This window comes from Hemiscyllium ocellatum, chromosome 16 (assembly GCF_020745735.1).
Source record: "Hemiscyllium ocellatum isolate sHemOce1 chromosome 16, sHemOce1.pat.X.cur, whole genome shotgun sequence".
In the NCBI taxonomy this organism is placed as follows: domain Eukaryota; kingdom Metazoa; phylum Chordata; class Chondrichthyes; order Orectolobiformes; family Hemiscylliidae; genus Hemiscyllium; species Hemiscyllium ocellatum.
In genome coordinates, this window is record NC_083416.1 from 49,858,107 (window position 1) to 49,877,945 (window position 19,839).

General features: G+C 40.0%; 1 protein-coding gene across 6 annotated transcripts in view; it reads left to right on the forward strand.

Moving 5' to 3' along the window:
• LOC132823420 (rho GTPase-activating protein 26-like) overlaps window positions 1–19,839 on the forward strand; it is a 248,532-nt gene that overhangs the window by 217,399 nt on the left and 11,294 nt on the right. For 5 of the 6 annotated variants that reach the window (XM_060837239.1, XM_060837241.1, XM_060837240.1 and 2 more), the window contains 2 exons: window positions 3,791–3,838; window positions 14,539–14,571. In XM_060837239.1, the coding sequence (XP_060693222.1) occupies window positions 3,791–3,838; window positions 14,539–14,571 (81 nt within the window). The remainder of the gene's footprint in view (window positions 1–3,790; window positions 3,839–14,538; window positions 14,572–19,839) is intronic. The other variant, XM_060837242.1, reaches the window with a different exon arrangement.

Consider the following 19,839-nt stretch of genomic DNA (forward strand, 5'->3'; position numbering starts at 1 on the left):
AAACATACTGTAATGTACCAGCCTGTAAGTTTGATTGGAATATTCTAATTCCTTTTTTAAGTTTCTTCAATCTGCAATCGCCAGACCATAGCAACACGATGGCTGGAGGAAGAGTGCTTCATCTTCCAACCACAAGGGGTGAACTCAGATTTCTCCAGTGTCCTCATTTCCCCTCGACCCACCTTGTCTTAGTCCCAACCCTCGAACTCAGCACCACCTTCCTAACCTGCAATCTTCTTCCTGACCTCTCCGCCCCCACCCCCTCTCCGGCCTATCACCCTCACCTTTACCTCCTTCCACTTATCGCATTTCCAACACCCCTCCCCCAAGTCCCTCCTCCCTACCTTTTATCTTAGCCTGCTTGGCACACCTTCCTCATTCCTGAAGATGGGCTCATGCCCGAAACGTCGGTTCTCCTGCTCCTGACCTGCTGACAATCCTTGACTCTACTTTCTTGCCATTCCTCCAAAACCCTTGATTCCCTTACTGATTAAAAATCTGTCTAGCTCAGCCTTGCATATACTTAATGACCCAGTCCTTTACAGTAGAGAATTCCATAAGTTGTCTACCCTTGAGAGAATAAATTCCTCCTCAACTCTGTTTCTGAAGAGGACCCCTTATTCTGAGATAATGGCCTCAGCCTCTAGACTCTTCCATAAGGAGAATCAACATTTCCGTATCTACCCTGTAAAATCCTCTAAGAATCTTGTATGTTTTAAGAGAGACTCTTCTAAACTCCAATGAGTACAGGCTTAACCTTTTCAGCCTCTCCTTGTAAAGAGTCCCTCCATACCCTTGAGTGAAACATCTCTGGACTGCCTCTAACGCCAGTACTGTATATATTTCCTTAGTTAAGGGGAACAAAACTGTTCACTATTTTCCAGCTGTGGCCTGACCTATTAGCTTATGCCAGCATTTTGTGATTACACAGACTCCCAAATCTGCTTTCTACTGTTCTACTTTAGTTAAATAATATTTCAAATCCTCTCCTCTTTCAGTCAAATTACATAACCACACATTTTCCGAAGTTATTTTTCATCAGCCAAGATTTGCCCACTCACTTTATTTGTCAATTTCCCACTGTAGTCTCTGTGTGTCATTCTCTGCACTTGGCTTCCCACCTCTTTTTGTGTCACCGCAATCTTGGCTATAGTACATTCACTTTCTTCATCTAAGTCATTGATATATGTATTGTTAATAGTTATGGCCCCAGCATCTTCAATTTTTTTAACAAAGATGTACAGTGACACTTTTCTAATCATCTGAGACATTTCCAGAATCTAAGGATACTTGGAAGACTACCACCAGTCCATCCACTTGTTTTTAATATCTGAGGAAGCATTTCATCAGGTCTTTAGCCCTATTAATTTCCTTAGCATTTTCTCTCCAGTGATAATTATCGTAGACATTTCCTCTCCACCTTTTGCCCTTTGATTATTTATTAATTTTGAAATACTATTAGTGTCATCTCCTGAGAAGACTGACAGAAAGTGTTTATTTGATTCCTCTGCCGTTTCCTGTTCCCCTTTATCATTCTCTGAAGGAGCTAATATTAACTTTAGCCACTGTCGCCTTTTATATATATTTTTAAAGAAGCTCTTGCTACCTGTCTTGATGCAACTTGCAAATTTACCCTCAAGGTTTATCATCTTCCTCTTTATATTTTTGGCTGGTTGTCTTTTGTTGGTTTTGAAACTTTTCCAATTCTCTGGATTACCACTAATTTTTACTATAATGTATGTTTTCTTTCATTGAATTGAATTGAATGGAATTTTTGTCACGTGTACTGAGGCACAGTGAAAAGCTTTGACTTGTAAGCAATACAGGTGTATTGCTTACTTAAGTAGCATAGATAAGTAAATAATAGGTAAACAGCAGCAAAAACAAGAACACAAATTGATCCTGCCCTTAATTTCTCTGGTTAACCATGGTTCATTCATTTCCTTTGAAGATTCTTTCTTTCTCACTGCGATACATCTTTGTGTAAACCCATTAATTATTTCTTTAAACATTTTTCCTCAAATGTCTTTGCTGCTAATCTCTTTTCCCAGTTCACGCTAGCTAACTCAGCCCTTTCCACTGTAAATACCCCTATTTAAGGTTAGCACTGTTGGTTCTGATAAGTCCCTCCCTCTCAAACTGAATGCTGAATTCTAGCATACTATGGTTACTGTTTTCTAGGGGATTTTTTACTATGATGTCATTTTATTAAAACTATCTCATTACTCATTGCCAGATCCAAAATAGCCTGATCCCTGTTTGTGCCTAGACTCTTCCATAAGGGGAATCAACATTTCTGTATTTACCCTGTAAAATCCTCTAAGAATCTTGTATGTTTTAATAGAGGTTCTTCTAAACTCCAGTGCGTTGAGTCCACAATTTATTGTTGTAGGAAACTGCCTTGATCTCATACTAAGAATTCTTCCCCATGACTCTATGCCAGTCTGACTAACCCAATCGATATGAAGATTAAATTCACCCATGATTAAAAGACTGCCTTTCTTACGTGCCCTCGTTATGTCCTGATTTATTCTTATTCATACTGTATATTTACTGTTGCGGAGTCTAGTCTATGTCTACCAGTGTCAGCTTCCTATTTTTATTTCTTAGCTCCTATGTGGATTCTACATCTTCTCATCCAAGACCATTTCTTGTTATTGGACATATTACATCCCGATGGAATATGTCTATAATAATATTATGTACCATAATAATGGTAAGCCATTACCAGCGTTCCTATTAAGCCACATGACAGCACTCTTACAGCCACTTCAAGGTTTTGTGCACAATGAATGGTCTCAATATGCTGATTGTGGCATTAACTTCCAGTTCCAGGAAGAAAGTTAGAGGGAATGCTGCCCAATATCCTGTCCTTCCTAAAAGCCATATACCCCTAAATATTTAGTTGCCGGCTTTGTTCTCATGTAACCATGTCTCACTAATGGCTATAAAGCCAGAACTATTTAGGAGCCTTTAATTCACCGATTTTGTTCTTTACCATTTGCAACCAACCCCCCCCCCCCCCACCAATCCTTTTACTGTTGATTTTCTATTTTTGTATGCTTTGTCCTGTACTGTCCCACTCCGGAGATCATGAACAAAATAGCTATTCTAGACTGCTGCCGTATCCTCTTAATTTTTAAGCTTATATTTCTCCTTTCCAAAACATCCTGCCCATTAGTTTAAAATCCTCTATACAACCATAATTATTCAATTCACCAAGTTCTTACACAGTCCAAGTGGTGCGTGTCCCACAGAGACCAAATATTTAGGATAAGAAATAATTCATTCAGCCCATCAAGTCTATGCTGTCATTAAATGAGAGAACAGAAGCAACTCTTTTCTATCCTAGAACTGCTATCAATGCTGCACAAACTGAAGTCAATTCTACTCACACTGCTCTTTGATCCATGCACTTAATTCCTCAACTTTTTTTTAACCCAATGCTAATTTGCCTATGGCTCAGATAGTAATCCAGAGATTAATATCTTGGAAGTTCTACTGCTTAATTAACTCATAACTTGTCAGAATCTTTCAGAAGAATCTCTTTTCTGGTACTATTATTTAAAGGGACTCTTTAAGGGACTTTTTTTTGGTGTCTTCTGATCCAGGTAAGCTAAAGACATTGTTCGACCTATTTTGGAAAATCTGGATTATCTGCCAGCAGAAGGAAGCAGCTGATTGAGTTACATGATCTAAAGTAAACCAAATGTTATGATGGTCTATGTGGTTAATCTGTTTGTATCGAGCCCTGCCATCTGTAAAATGACTATTTGTTGATTTTTCCCAGGGCTGTGTGGTCAAGTTATGCAACTTTATCAGCTAGATTCCGCAAAAGGTGAAAGGAGAATAATACATAGTACAGGTTCCTTGCACGGTGCTGCAAATAATAAAATATTTTTAAAATATGAATTGTATCCCTCTGGTGAGAAGGGGAAAGAGAGTGGAGACCCATTTCTTGATATATTGTTGTTCCTTTAATGAAATTGCAAAGCACTAATCTTGCACAATTTGCTTGTTTCAGAGTGATTTGTATGGGAAAAGGGGAAAACAACAAATTCACTGTATGCTGCAGCTATTTTGGCCATTACTATGTGTACGTTATCTAATTTGTGTCCTCTTAATATAACACTGTGGTTACCTTAATATCTTTTTGATAGATTATTTTTCATTTTTCAATGCATCATGAACCTATATTGTGCATGTTACAATTCTAAGAACTATGAAAGAGTCCCTAATGCAAAAGAGGAAATTTACTCGACAGCTTTGATTTGGTTTAACTATTTCATTCTTGACTATAATCTACAAATTCAATTGGTACAAGTTCTCAGAAGATTATTACTCCCTAAACCCACTGACAATTCTTTTTGGAACCAGTTTAAAGACATTTTTCATCTGCCTCCACAGTGTTTCTGTTTTACTTTGCTCGCATCCTCATCATGATCAAAAGTGATCAGTCTGTTAAACTGCAACCTCATCATTTCAAAAATATGATTTTGAAAATTGCAATTTCTAACACTTTGAAGACTTGGATTGTATAATGTCAGTGTAATCACAGTAAATTTATTTATATAGCACCTTTAACATTATGAAATGTACCAAAATACCTGACAGGAAGGCTGTGAAACAAAATATGACATTGAGATATTTAAGATACTATTTGGATGACCAAAACATTTTATCAATGAAGTAATTAAGGAATAAACCAAATGGGGAAAGCAAAATAACTGAAGATATAACTCTAATGCTGAGGGTGTGTTGCTGGGAAAGCACAGCAGGTCAGGCAGCATCCGAGGAGCAGGAGACGTTTTAGCCATGAGCCTTTCATCAGGAAGCCCTTCATCCACCTCCGGGTCTACTTTTTTAACAAAGACATCCAACCACCTACCAAGGACCCCTACTCCCCCTTGCAACACATCCTATCCATCTGGACATGCCGTGCCAGCCTGTTACCCGCCCTTGACCTCTTCATTTCAAGCTGTCACCATGACATTGAGTGCCTCAGCCTATGCACCCCCCCTCATCCACTCCAACCTCCAGCCCTCCACTCCAACCCCAACCTCACCACCAAACCCACAGACAAGGTGAGGGGAGGGGGGGGGGGGGGTGCAGTAGCAGTGTGGCGCACCAACAGCTACACCACTGAAGCCAGGCTCCAACTCTCAGACACTTTCTCCTACTGCCCCCTTGATCACAACCTCACCTCCCATCACCAAACCATCATCTCCCAGACCATCCATAACCTCATCACATGTGGGGATATCCCAACCACAGCCTTCAACCTGATCGTCTGTGGACCCTGATCCTACCTCCTACCGAAGATTCACAAACCTAACTGCCCTGGTTGACCCATTGTCTCAGCTTACACCTGTTCCACTGAACTCATCTCTTCCTACATCGACACCATCCTGTCCCCCTTAGTTCAGGAACTCCCCACCTATGTTCAGGACACCACCCATGCCTTTCACCACCTCCACGATTTTCATTTCTCTGGCCCCAATGCTTCCTCTTCACCATGGACATCCCGTCCCTGTACACATTGATCCATCACAACTAAGGTCTCCAAGCCCTCCATTTCTTCTCCAACCAGTAACCTTCCACCGACATCTTCATCTGTCTGGCTGAACTTATCCTCACCCTCAACTTTTCCTTCCAATCATCCCACTTCCTCCAAACCAAAGGGGTAGCCATGGGCACCAGCAATGAAACGCAGCTATGCCTCCCTGTTTGTTGGGTATGTGCAACAGTCCATCTTCCGCAGGTACACCGGCATCACCCCCCACCCCGCCCCCCCCGCCACTTGTTCCTCCACTACATCGATGACTGGATTAGCACCCCCTTGTGCTCCCACAAGGAAGTTGAACAGATCATATCAACTTGACCAACATCTTCCAGCCCAACCTCAAATTCACCTGGACCACCTCAGACACCTCCCTCCTCTTCCTGAATCTCTCCATCACCGTCTCAGGTGACCAGCTAACCACAGACGTCTATTACAAACCCACTGACTCCCACAGCTACCTAGACTACATCTCCTTCCACCTTACCTCCTGTAAAAATGCCATCCCTTATTTCCAATTCTTCCACCTCCACTGCATCTGTTCCCAGGAGACCAGTTCCACATCAGAAAGTCCCAGATAGCCCCCTCCTTTCAAGATCTCTTCCCACATGGTTGACGATGCCCTCCAGTGCATCTCCTCCACTTCATGCACCACTGTCCATGTAACAAGGACAGAACCCCCTGGTCCTCACCTTCTACCCCACCAACATCCGCATACATTGCATCATCCTCCGCCACTTCTGCCACCTCCAAACGGACCCCACCACCAAAGATATATTTCCCTCGCCACCCCTATCAGTGTTCTGAAGAGACAATTCCTTCTGCAACTCCCTTGTCAGGTCCACGTACCCCACCAGCCCGTACCCCACTCCTTGCACCTTTTCCAGTCACCACAGGAAGTGCAAAGCCTGCATCCACACTATTCCCCTCAACTCCATCCAAGATCCTAAGGGATCCTTCCACATCCATCAAACATTTACCTGTACCTCAACAAATGTCATCTATTGCATCCTTTGCACCTGATGTGGTCTCCTCTGCATCGGAGAGATGGGACGCCTTCTTGCGGATCGCTTCAGAAAACATCTCTGGGACACTCTTACTCACCCCACCGCCCCATGGCTGAAACACTTCAACTTCCCTTCCCACTCCATCAAGTACATGCAGGTCCAGGGCCGCCTCCACCACCTGATGTTTGGAGGAAGAACTCCTATTCCGCCTTGGGACCCTGCAACCACACAGGATAAATGTGGATTTCAACAAGTTCCTCAACTCTCTCTCTCTCTCTCTCTCTCTCACACACACACACACACACACACACACACACACACACACACACACACACACACACACACACACACACACCCCTACCCCCCTCAGCACCAGCCTCCTGACCTGTCCATCACTCCTCCCGCCCCACCCAACCTATTACGTTCTCCCACCTATCATTTTCTCAGCTACCTTCACCTCAACCCCACTCCCCTCCCATTTGTCTCTCAGCTCCTGGCCCACAAGCCTCACCCCTGATGAAGGGCTTATACTCGAAACATCGATTCTCCTGCTCCTCGGAGGTTGCCTGAGCTGCTGTGCTTTCCCAGAAACACACTCTCGACTCTGATCTCCAGCATCTGCAGTCCTCACTTTCTCCATATATCATCTAATGGCAGAATGATTAAAATGAGCTCTGTTCAAGCGACTAGAACTGGCCAAGTGCAAACCTAAGAGAGCTGTAGATCTGGAAGAGACTGCGGTGATTTGGAAGGTACAATGACATGAAGGCATATGTAAAAAAGACAAGAGTGAAAATTTTAAAATTGAGGTGTTGCTTAACTCAGTGGCCAGTGTTAAAAATCGCACAACACCAGGTTATCGTCCAACAGGTTATTTGAAAGTACAAACTCAGTGGCAATACGGGTCAGTAAGCACAGGCATGATAGCATGACCCCACATAATGATTCCAGAGTGCGTCCTGGCTTGTTTGATTCTAACTTTTTAAAACCTAACTTTGTGTTTTTAACCATGGAGGTCATTTAACGAATACATTCACAAGAGGCTGCCAATATACTTTCAACATTACTGTTACTATTATCATCCCAGTTAATGGTAATATTGAATTAGTCAGACTAAATTAAAACTTGGCTAGACCATAATTTTTATTTTATTGTGGTCTTCAGTTATTGAACACATTTGCCTAAGGCTGCCAGTGAAACTTGCATGAAAAGACCACATGTTTATAAAATGTCAAAAGATAAAACAAAGCTCGATTGTGTGTAAAATAGTCTGGAAAGATTGTATGAATAGCAAAAGAAAAATTCAATCCTTTTTCCCAGCAATATCCTTTATAGATACTGGAGCCCAGTGAAGTATTATTTCATCTTCGCTCTAACTTCTTACTCAACTGATGAAGTTCCATCCATTTCTATTTAATGACTTTCTACCCTTCCATCAGTCGATAGAGCTTAGGTGTCTTTTTTTACCCCAGTCCTCTTCACCAGGATTGTTAAAACAGTTTAAGATTTTTCTCCAACTCTGATAGTCCAGAGACTCTTCTTCTGCTAGTATAAATCTTTTGATGATGGGTTTTTGCCCGAAACGTCGGTTTTACTGCTCCTCGGATGCTGCCTGACCTGCTGTGCTTTTCCAGGACCACTCTAATCTAGACTCTGGTTTCCAGCATCTGCAGTCATTGTTTTTACCTTTTATTAACTGAACCTGCTTGTGTCTCATCTCCATCTGTCTGTTTCTAAGTTGTATGGGTCATAAAATTTCAACTCATTAAATGCTTCAGCAATGATCTCATCAATTGTTTTGGTTAAGTCACACAATTTCTTAGATTTGTTGTTTTGACCCACTGCTTAAGAAAAGATGAGTCTTTGACCTTTTGAGTGAAAAACATCACATTCACAGAACTAAAGAAACACACAAAATATAACCATTTACCTGTACTTTAAAACCCAAGATTCTAAATACTTTATTATAAACCTTTATCCCAACACAAAGTCAAATACCTATTAAACAAGAAAAACATGAATTATATTACACAAGACCAAATGGAAGGTTAGAAATAGTTCCCTCAGGCATCAGAAAATAATGAAATTTCTATATTCCTTTTACCCAAACTTCAGTGTAGCATTACCTCAATCTCTGCACTAAGTTTCTTGCTCAGACTCAAGCTAGTACATGCAGTTTAGAATGAGGAAGTGACCCATGACAGACCCTTGAGGAACATCTGAGCAGGAACAATAACTGAAACACTTCAGATGATACTCTATGATTAGATGGGTAAGAGTGGAACCAAGTGAGTGTATTCCTGAGGGAGGGATTTTGCCCAAAGCATCGATTTTTCTGCTCCTCGGATGCTGCCTGACCTGCTGTGCTTTTCCAGCACCACTCTAATCTTGCGTGTATTCCTGTCAAACTGGGCAACAGTAAACAGGTATTGGGAAGGAAGATGTTGCCCTCCATGCCAAGGACTGCTTATGGCTCAAAAAAGGATTAGGAGGAATACTTTGGTTTTGTTGAAATTACATAGAACATAATTCGTGACTTTGTCAAGAGCCATTGTAGCATTTGAGCTGAAGTGAAAATTTGAATGGAGCAAAGATAAGTACAGATTTTTGAGACCCCACACCATTTGTAGACAATGTGGAACTGTCAGGAAAGGAGGGGGAAGCATTAATGTGGATGTGACCAAGCACTTGACCTGCATTTTATTATGAATGCTTTCTTCTGCTTATCACCTTGTTCTTCCTAGTAGTTTCACGGATATTAAAACTTGCAATTTTTTTTAAAGTATTCAAGAGAAATCAATACTTTTCTTTCCGTAATACTATGGTACAAACAGATTTAGTTCATAAGTACACAGTTTCTCTTTGTTTGCCTGTGTTTTTACCAGCCTTTAAAAGTATTTTTTGCTTGAAATTGAAAAATGTAATCTTCAGTTCCACAACAATGTCAGTAGGTTTTCATGTCATTGTAATCAGAAAAATTGTGATATATTGTTTAAGAATTTTGATTTAGTCAGTAAATTCCGTACTGTATTCTATAATTGAATGATATGAACAAAAAACAATTTAATTTCTGATCCAGTGATGTATAGATATAATTTTGTTGGCAGTCACTACTAACAGAGTATATTACTTAATCATCTGTCACTAAGTTAGAGTTGTCAACAAATTCTTTTTTTCTCCTCATGTTTATGCTAATTTCTAACATGCTTAAAGCATGGTGGATAATCTTTATAAACAGCTGAATTTAATACAATTCAAACAACAAAATTTGATTTGGTTTCTAAAGTATCCATATCATGTTTTGTAACCATTTCTGAAACTATTAATTTTCACCAAGTCAGACAGCATTTATGGACAGGAACAGAGTTAATATTTTGAGTTCTGATGAAAGGCCACCAGCTTGAAGCATTTCTGACATACTTTCCTACCTATCTTTATGTCATCTGCAAAGTATATTATCTTGGCTTTATTCCTCTCAACTAAGTCATTGATGTAAATTATAAAAGTTTGAGGACCCAGCTCAGAGCCCTGGGACTTTACTCGTCACATCCTGCCAATCAGATGAGGATCCAGTTATGTATGCTCTGTGTTTTCTGCTAATCAACCAATCTTCAATGTATTGTTCTACCCTTTTATGTAATATATTTTGTTCCCTACAATATGAGCTTCTTCCCATTATTTAGTTTTAAACCCACTGTACCTCTCTTATCACGTGATTCACAAGAGCTCTGGTCCCAGCACAGCTAAAGTGTCGGCTGTTCCTATAGTACAGTCCCCATTTTTTCCAGTACTGTTGTCAGTGCCCCACAAACCAGAAACCACTTCTCTCACACTAGTCTTTAAGTCATGCATTCATCTCTCTAATTTAATGTCCTCTACAACAATTTACACCTGACTTTAGGTAATAATGCAGAAATTTTAACCTTTGAAGTTCTGCTTTCTAATTTAGTACCCAGCTCCTCATACCTTCTCTGCTAAGCATCATACCAAGATCTTCTACTGCCATTGGCACCTATGTCATGACAACTGGATCCTTCACCTTCCACTGCAGGATCTTTGCCTGACTTGTGCAGATGTCTCAAATGCTGGTGCCAGGCAGACAATACAGAATTATTACTCTTTGTTGTGACTGGCATATTTGCAACTCAATATTCCTTTCATGAGAAGACAAAGGAAGAAATCTGCAGGAATCCTGTCAGTGAAAGCCAGTTAATCTTTATGCAGTTCAAAATCATTGTCTATTGGAACACATGGGTGTTTTCTCAAGTTTTAAACCACTGCATAGGAAAGTTTGTGCTTATGCTGTGTAATCCAGACATGTGAGGTATTAATATTGGATGGTTGCTTGGCCAAAAGTGAATGGAAAGACCCCAAAGAAATCTTGTCCCTTAAGGAGTAGCTGCACATTGAAGAGAAATCAATCAAAACCAGAAAGAAGTGATACATCTTTGCTTTGGCCCTAGAGACGAAGTGAATAAACCTTCAAGATTTGTATAACACATAAAGGAGCTATTTGAGATGGTGGAGAAAGTGGAAAACAAAGGAACTAGATTTATACTTAAGTCTTTATGAATTCAAACATTTCTTTAGTAATGTTTCATTTCTTGAACTTCTGATCAATATAGAGTAGTTTCTTTTCATTCAAAACAGGGAATTTTGTGAAGTAGTTCTATTAATTTATGTACTTGGATTTCTCTTTAGTACATTAATTGAATTATAACATAACAGCAAACTTCAACTCCTAGTGTATCCAATATGAAATTTAATTTTAAAGACAAGACCATTCCTTGCATACTATAAGGCGTGCAGGATACAGAATTCAGTGTCCCATGTATCCTGACCCACGAGCTACCTGACAAAGGAGCAGCACTCCAAAAGCTTATATCTTCAAATAATCCTCTTAGACCATGACCTGGTGTGTGATTTTCAACTTTTCCACCCCAGTCCAACATCGGCACCACCATATCAGACAGTATTGACAAGTTTGTTACAAATGTTTGAATGTCCATCGAAGACATAGTTAAAGGGGAACCTTTAGATCTAGTGCATTTGGATTTTCAAAAGGACTTCAGTAGGTATCACGTAAGTCAATGGTGTTAGGGATAATATATTACTTTGCATAGAGAATTGGCTAATTACCAGAAAATAGAATTGGAAGAGGTGGTCATTTTAAGGTTAGAAAGCTAACTTGTAAGTTGCTACAGGTATTAATCCTGGATCTTCACTGGTTTTTAATCTGTATTGATTATTCAGGTGATATGCACAAGCATATTGTAGCAGTTACATGACATATTTCTCTTCACAGCCAGCAAGTATTGTAAAGCTTAGTCTCATATCTATGGCCAGTGAAAAACAATCCATTATAGACAGATTTTTTGTCATTATCATAAATTGCTCAGTTATGCACTTATCACAGCTGAGGTGTTGGTATCATTGCTTATCAGTGTGTCAATACTTGTGTCTGAGTTATTTGTGGTCATAAGGGTGAGAATTTGTTTTTTCCCAATTTGGGTTACCTACTATTCCAAATGCAGTTTCAACTCCACTAATTTCCTGCATTGTTAAGTGTATTGAAAGGATTAACTTTTGATTCACTGGAGCCATTGAATTTTATTATGTTTGTCCAATTTAATTTAAATTCTGTTAGTCACCTCTGTGATGATCATTGCCAACAGCTGGATTCAAAACTTGCATGTTATGCCCTTGACTAATCTTAGGAATCAGGATTCATGTTTTCCCTTCAAACCATCCTTCCACATTACTAGTGCTAGATTTCAGCATAAGCTGAGCAAACTACAGCTTAAGTTCTTCGATTATGAGGGTCCTCTAATTATAAAATAAAATGATATTTTGTATTCATTGAAGAAAAAAAGGAGACTGGGAAGAAAGGACACTCTGAAAGGGGCATTTTTGTTCAGATAAGGCTCAAGTATATTTATATGGCTACACATTATATGAAATTATTTGGATATTACACACAATCAGCAAACTTTGATTTACTCCCAGCTTCCATTCAAGTAATGCAATGCTCAAAACACCCGGGCTGCTCTGTTAAACACCAGAACATCAGCACAAGTTTAAAAAAAATACCTCTGCAGCGTAGCCCCTTTTCCTTCACCTTCAACATTCACGAGATCCATTAAGACCCTTCAATTATCTAATAAAATTGATATTGCTTTTTCAAGACAGTAACAAATATAAAAGAAATAAATCAAGGGATTGTGAATGCTGCCAATCTGAAACAAGAACAAAGTGCTGGAGAAACTTTGAGTGAAGCGAAGAACAGAGTTAACCATTTAGAGTCCGGCCAGCTTGAATTGAGCTTTACTGGAGCACTGCTGCAGGCTTAGACAGAAATTTTTGCATGAAAACACAAGTGATGTATTGAAGTGGCAGACAACTGGGTCATTTTTACAAACAGAGCAGAGGCGTTTAACAAAGCGGTTACCCAGTCTGAACTTTATCTCCCCAATGTAGTGGAGACTACATTGTGAGCTGCGAATACAGTGGACTAGATTGAATAAAGAACTGGTAGTTTACTGCTTCACTGTTGCATCAGGGTTTGCTGAATTTTAAATTTTTTCCTTTCGAAGATGGTTGGTGTCAGCAGCCCTTCATTTCTGTTTCTATGACTAAGCATAAAGGATTGAGTTTGAAGAATTTTGTCTCTGGTTCATATCTCATAATTGTAGAAAGACTGTGAACTATGAGAATGTTTTTGACTGTAGATGTCAGAAAAGACAAAAGTAGCAGCAGCTTGTAAGTTGGTTAAAATAATTAGTGAAGGTTGAACAAATATTAGTAACTTTGCTGATTAAAAATCTTGAAAATGATTTAAATTTTATGTAGGTTATGATTTTTAAAATTTGCACTAATGGAAACTTTTAAAGTATTTTATTTGAAAGTATTTCATAATGTTAAATAGGATTACTGCTAGATATTTGTTTTAGTTAGATTAGTTTTCTTTGCACCTTCAACTATGTTTGTGTATAATTAAAAAGCTTTAATATTTCTATTTTCATTGTCCTTTCTGTTGCAATGCTACACTTTTTTGGTGTTGGTATGGGGTCTCTCCAGGTTGATAAATCTCAGGGCTGTAGCAGGTCAAAATGGAATGCTGCATACCATATGGTATTTGAAAATCATTGCCTGTTGAAACAAGGTGAATCATAAATGATGTTAGATGATCTTGGAAGAAAGATGGTGTTACTATATAAGCAATATATTATTTGAGACCTCAATTAATTTTTATCATAATTATACCTTCGACCTTCTGCCTTTTCAATGCCCTATATTGCTGTGTATGCGTAAACTCAGGAGATAAATGAGTTTGCCAGATTTATGTACACTGAATTGTCTGAATTAATCTTCCTTTCTGGTAAACACCTTTGAGTTTCGGAATGCAACAGATTATTGTTGAGCGGAGTGAACAGTTAAGTTCTTATATCTAACAATAGCAATAGAAGCATAACAATGACTAACATTCATCATGTTAATTAGCATTATGTATGGAGTACCCTATTATCCTGTAGCTGCAGCAATGAACAATGGAAAAAGGATGGTGCTATTATCTCTATTTTTAATGTAGTGTGACGACAATTCTTAGGACCAAACTCATATACAACAGTGATTTATGATGAAAAAGAATATGATTTCATGAGATAAGTATAAAAACTAGAATTTTACAATTACAACATTCTTCTCAATTGAGTTCTTAAAAATTTTAATAACATGAAAACATCCTAGATAACTAAGCTGACATGCTTACCAGTAGCTGCATACAGTGAATTTTTTTGTGCCTTGGGTGGTCTAACCAGAATTGCGAATTTACTGATTGGTGACATTAATTCAGCGGCATGCGCAAGTGTTGCTTCTTGTGTGGGGATCTTTTCAAGATAAATCTAAACCTAATTTACTAGCATAACGAACATGTTATTGACTTCATCTGTCTTTCTTTGTCAACGTTTACAGGTTAAACTCCAAAAGAAAACCCAATCTTACTAGGTATGTGTACGTGCATTTTATCTCTAATGTAGCCTATAATTCTATCGGTATTGAGTGTACTACAATGGTGGATATGTTGCGCTACAACCCAAGCAGCTAATAAGCTATGCAAAGAATGATGGAATGTGCACAACTCTCCACATGGTGATTTATAGATCTCAGCCATTTGTATCCATAAATAGCCTCAGTTAAAGTGCCTGTAAAGAAAATCTCAATCATTGAGGTTGATTTCATTCATAAAAAGACTTCCAAACAAAAATCACTAAATCCAAATCAAACTAATCTACATCCCTTAGTTTGAACTTGATAACTTGGTGAATTTCTAGTTACCTTTGTAGCATTATTACTATAGCTTTTGTCAACCTTATGGCAAACTTACAACTTTAAAAAATATTTGGATCAGCATTTTAACTGTCATAACGTTCATGGTTGTGGGCCTAGTGTGGGAAAGTGAATAGCATAGGTAATATATATTAGTCTGCACACTCAATTGGGTAAAGGATCTCTTCTGTAATGTATGATTCTATGAAACTTGAGCTGCTGGAAGAGGAAGCCTTGTTCATCTTTTTCAAGATAATTTCTCTAAGTGTCATTTGTCCCCAATTACTTTTATACCATTATTACAATACCACCTGATATACTGAATGATGACAATTGAGCCATTTCACTAAGGTGACACTTTGGCCAAGATCTTCCATTTTGAGGTTGACGTATGTTACTGGATATGTTCAATGCATCATGCCCATCAGTGTCTGTGATGAGTTATCTGACACAATTCCATGCTTTTCACCTTCAGTATCTATGCAAGTAAGATATTGAGCAAGTGAATCACCAAATCAGGTGGCGGGGTGGAAGAAGTTTCTGCTCTTGACCCGGTCCTCTGGTGTCATAAGTTCGAGAGCCATATTTAAGTATCAGCTCAACACCATTTCATTCACTGCAAGCTAGGGGCATCCATTTAACCAGTAGTGGTCAGTGTAAAACAAAGAATTGCACACCCAAGAAGTAGAAGCTTGCCCCTTGAATCAATGACACTTCTCTGCAATCTGTTTTGAATGGAGTTGGATAGAATGGAGTTGGCACCAGGAGGACATCCCATCAAACTGACTGATCTGGGCCAAAATGCTAGTCCATTACAAGTTGCTAGCCCAACTGCAGTGCTGCAAAATGTGCAGGCTAATGTTCTGGAGTCATAGGTTCAAATCCCACTCTCACTCTCCTCATTTTCTCAAACTGCCATTCCTTCCTGGCAAAACACTGGGGTTGGCACACAAAGTACTGGTGTCCCATTGCAATCACATTTAATCCTCTCATTAACACATTGCAGGAAAAGCTGACTTACAATCATGCAGACAGAGTCAAGACCATTGGAGGGATGCTGGGCATAATGATCCTCACTCCTTTTTGAGGAAGTGCTATAGATCTGGCTGGGGTCATTTTATCATTGCAGTGGTGGTAGGGAGACAGGAATGACTCAGCAGCACTGCAATCTGCTCTTTTCTGAGTGCACTAATGTGAATACAGCCATCTGTGCATGCTGTTTTGCATCTTTACCAACTCATTGCATGAGCCTGCACCTAGGAGCAAGCCTAACCAAAAAAGCTTAAGTCTCAACCTCCTGAGGACCTGGCACTCCACAGCCACTTTGATAAGTAATTTAGCTAGACTCAGGGATGCAAGCTAATGTACACATTACTGACATGAGCCAGTAGAAGAAGAAATGTCCAAGGTCTCTGACCTCCCTCTCTCCTCCCCCTTTCAGACTGCAGGAGATCAAGCAAATGTTCAGTTGAGTGCAAAAACCTTGTCTCTTTACTCTGCCATAGTGACATGCTCAATCGGCAGTTGGGGTCCTCTGTGGACTGACAGGAAAGCTTGAAGCATCCATCTGTGTTCTCACTGCTTGTAGTGGCTCCAGCATGCAAACACTTGGTGGCCTTCATGGAAAGGAAGGGAGCCACCTTAGAGATCCAGTCCCAGCAGAATGTACTGTGGATACTGAGAATGTGTTAAGCCCTCTAGTAGTCATGGGTGCTGTAAATCAATGGCAAGGCAAGAGGAGAACCAGGCACCTCGACCTCACTCCAAGTGCTTCTTCTCGACGAGAGAGAGCTCTAGAGGAGCTATTCACAAGGGGTGGCATAAAGGTTCGACACATACTTTGACACCTGATGTAAGGGTCTTGATACCTCCCTGGATATCTAATTCAGATCTACAATATCTGGCTGCTATGGTCACAAATTATTTAAACATTCAATGGAGTGGAAGTCTTTCTTGTCTACAAAAACACTGGTTCATAATAAGGTGCTCTGATAGCCATTTAGAGGGATTGTCTTATGAACAAAGAAAAAGTACAAAGAAACTTTACAACCCAGGAACAGGTCCTTCGGCCCTCCAAGACTGAGCTGAGCCAATCCACTGTCTAAACCTATCGCCCAGTTCCTAAGCAGCTGTATCCCTCTGCTCCCCACTTACTCGTGCATCTGTCCAGACACACCTTAAATGAATCTACTGTGCCTGCCTCTACTATCTCTGCTGACAATGCGTTCCAGGCACCTACTACCCTCTATGTAAAGTACTTGCTGCGTATATCCCCCTTAAACTTTTCACCTCTCAACGTGTGACCTCTCGTTATTGAATCCCTCACCCTGGGAAAAAGCTTACCCATATCTACCCTGTCTATACCTTTCATGATCTTGTAGACCTCAATCAGGGCCCCCCTCAATCTCCTTTTTGCTAATGAAAACAATCCTAACCTACTCAACTTCTCTTCATAGCTAGCACCCTCCATACCAGGCAGCATCCTCCATAAACCTTCTCTGCACCATCTCCATAGTGTCCACATCCTAAATGCAGCCGAACCAAAATTTTGTGCAATTTTAACATGACCTACCAGCTCTTATACTTAATACCCTTTCCAATGAAGGCAAGCAAACCATATGCCTTCTTGACAACTCTATCCATCTGTACAATGGACCTGAACTCCCAGATCTCACTGCTCATCAACTTTTCACAAGGCTCTCCCGTTTACAATATAGTTCGCTCTAGAATTAGATTATCCAAAATGCATCAGCTCACATTTGCCTGGATTGAACTCCATCTGCCACTTCTCCGCCCAACTCTCCAGTCTATCTATATTCTCCTGTATTCTTTGACAGTCCCCTATGCTTTCTGCTACTTCACCAATCTTTGTGTCATATGCAAACTTACTGATCAGATCAACAATCAGCAGCAAATCCCACAAGCATCATCAGCAAACTTCCAGATCATTTATGTATATTACAAACAACAGTGGCCCTGGCACTGATCCCTGTGGAACACCACTGGTCACCTTTCTTCATTTCAAGAAACTCCCTTCAACTACTACTCTCTGTCTCTTGTTGCTCAACCAGTTCTTTATCCACATAGCTAGAATACCATGCATACCATGTGACCACTTTTTCCATTAGTTTACAATGGTGAACCTTTTCAAATGCCTTACTAAAGTCCATGTATATGATACCTACAGCCCTTCCTTCATCCATCAACTTGGTCACTTCCTCAAAGAACCTATTAAATTGGTAAGACACGAGCTATCCCGCACAAAACCATGTTGCCTATCACTGATAAACCGATTCCTTTACAAATATAAATAGATTTTATCCCTCAGTACCTTCCCAGCAACTTTTCCAACACTGATGTTAGGCTTACTGGTCTGTAGTTATCTGGAATATTCCTACTACACTTCTTGTAAAGGGGGACAACATGAGCAGTCCTCCAGCACCTCACCTGTATTTAAGGATGCCACAAAGATATCTGTCAGGGCTCCAGCTATTTCCTCTCTCGCCTCCCGCAGCAACCTTGGATAGACCCCATCCGGTCCTGGGGATTTGTCCACCTTAATATCCTTTAGCCTACCCAACACCTCTTCCCTTGTTATGTCAATGTGATCCAGAGTAAACAAACTTGTTTCTCTAATCTCAGCGTTCATCACCTCCTGTTAATCAGTGAACACTGATGTAAAGTAATCAAAGGGTGAACAGATTGGGACTCTACTCACTGGAATTTAGAAACACGAGAGGTGATGTCCTTGAAATGTACAAGGTTAGACTCATAGTCCTACAGCACAGAGACAGGCCCTTTGACACAAACTGGCCAATCACCATGTCTATCCACTCTAACCCCATTTCCCTGCATTTGGCCCATACAAAGCATTGAGTAGAGGAATGGGAGGTCATGTTGTGACTTTGCAGGACATTGATTAGGCCACTTCTGGAATAGTGTGTGTAACTCTGCTCTCCCTCCTATCAGAAGGGTGTTGTGAAACTTCAGAGGGTTCAGAAAAGAATTACAAGGATGTTGCCAGAGTTGGACAACTTTAAAAATCACACAACACCAGGTTATAGTCCAACAGGTTTAATTGGAGGCGCTAGCTTTTGGAGCGCTGCTCCTTCATCCGGTGGTTCATCAGGCTTCATTATCAACCACCTGATGAAGAAGCAGTGCTCCGATCCTAACCTTTCTAGTTGTTTTAAGCAGATGTAAAGTGGATAATGTAGGAGTTATGCAGCTGGCCCAACCACTTGGTTTTAAACAAAACAGAATTTATTTACAGATGAACGTGAACAAAAGAGAGCCGAATTTCAAATATTGTAACCTGTTTGAAAATCCAATTGACTCTGTTGCAACTTAATGATGCTGTTCCAAATACTTGCAACACCCCATAAACACCTCTTGGCAAAAAAAGGTACAATTAAACACAAGTTCTTATAGGAGAGATGTCAGGGAGAGAAAGGATCGACATGGAGCTGTTTCTTTGATCAGCAGCCTCAAAAACTGACTGCTTACTAAAATCAAACCAAACCAAACTCTGAACTTGGTGAACTGGCCACCTCCCTTTCATTGTATAAGTGTTTTAAAAGAAAGACTTAAAAACATTCTCAAGTAGATATTTCCAGACATATTGGAACCTCTGCACTTAACCTTTTTAAAAAAAGGACAACATAACCTTGTTAAAGCAGCAACATCATTACACTCCGGACCTCATTGTTACCCTCAGTGTTAAATGATCTTTAAGTCCAACTTGTAGGTATGTGGATCTTTGATAGTAATCACCAAGTTTTCTGGTTAAGAGAGAGATGGTCCTGAACCAGTGGAAATCCACTAATGGCTGAGAATCCTCATTAGCAACGAGAGAGATGAGTAGATGGGCTCTTTCAAAGAGAGCTTTAGTGGCCTCCCAGATACATACTTATGAGTTGAGAACTGTGAAATATCACAAAAGTCTGC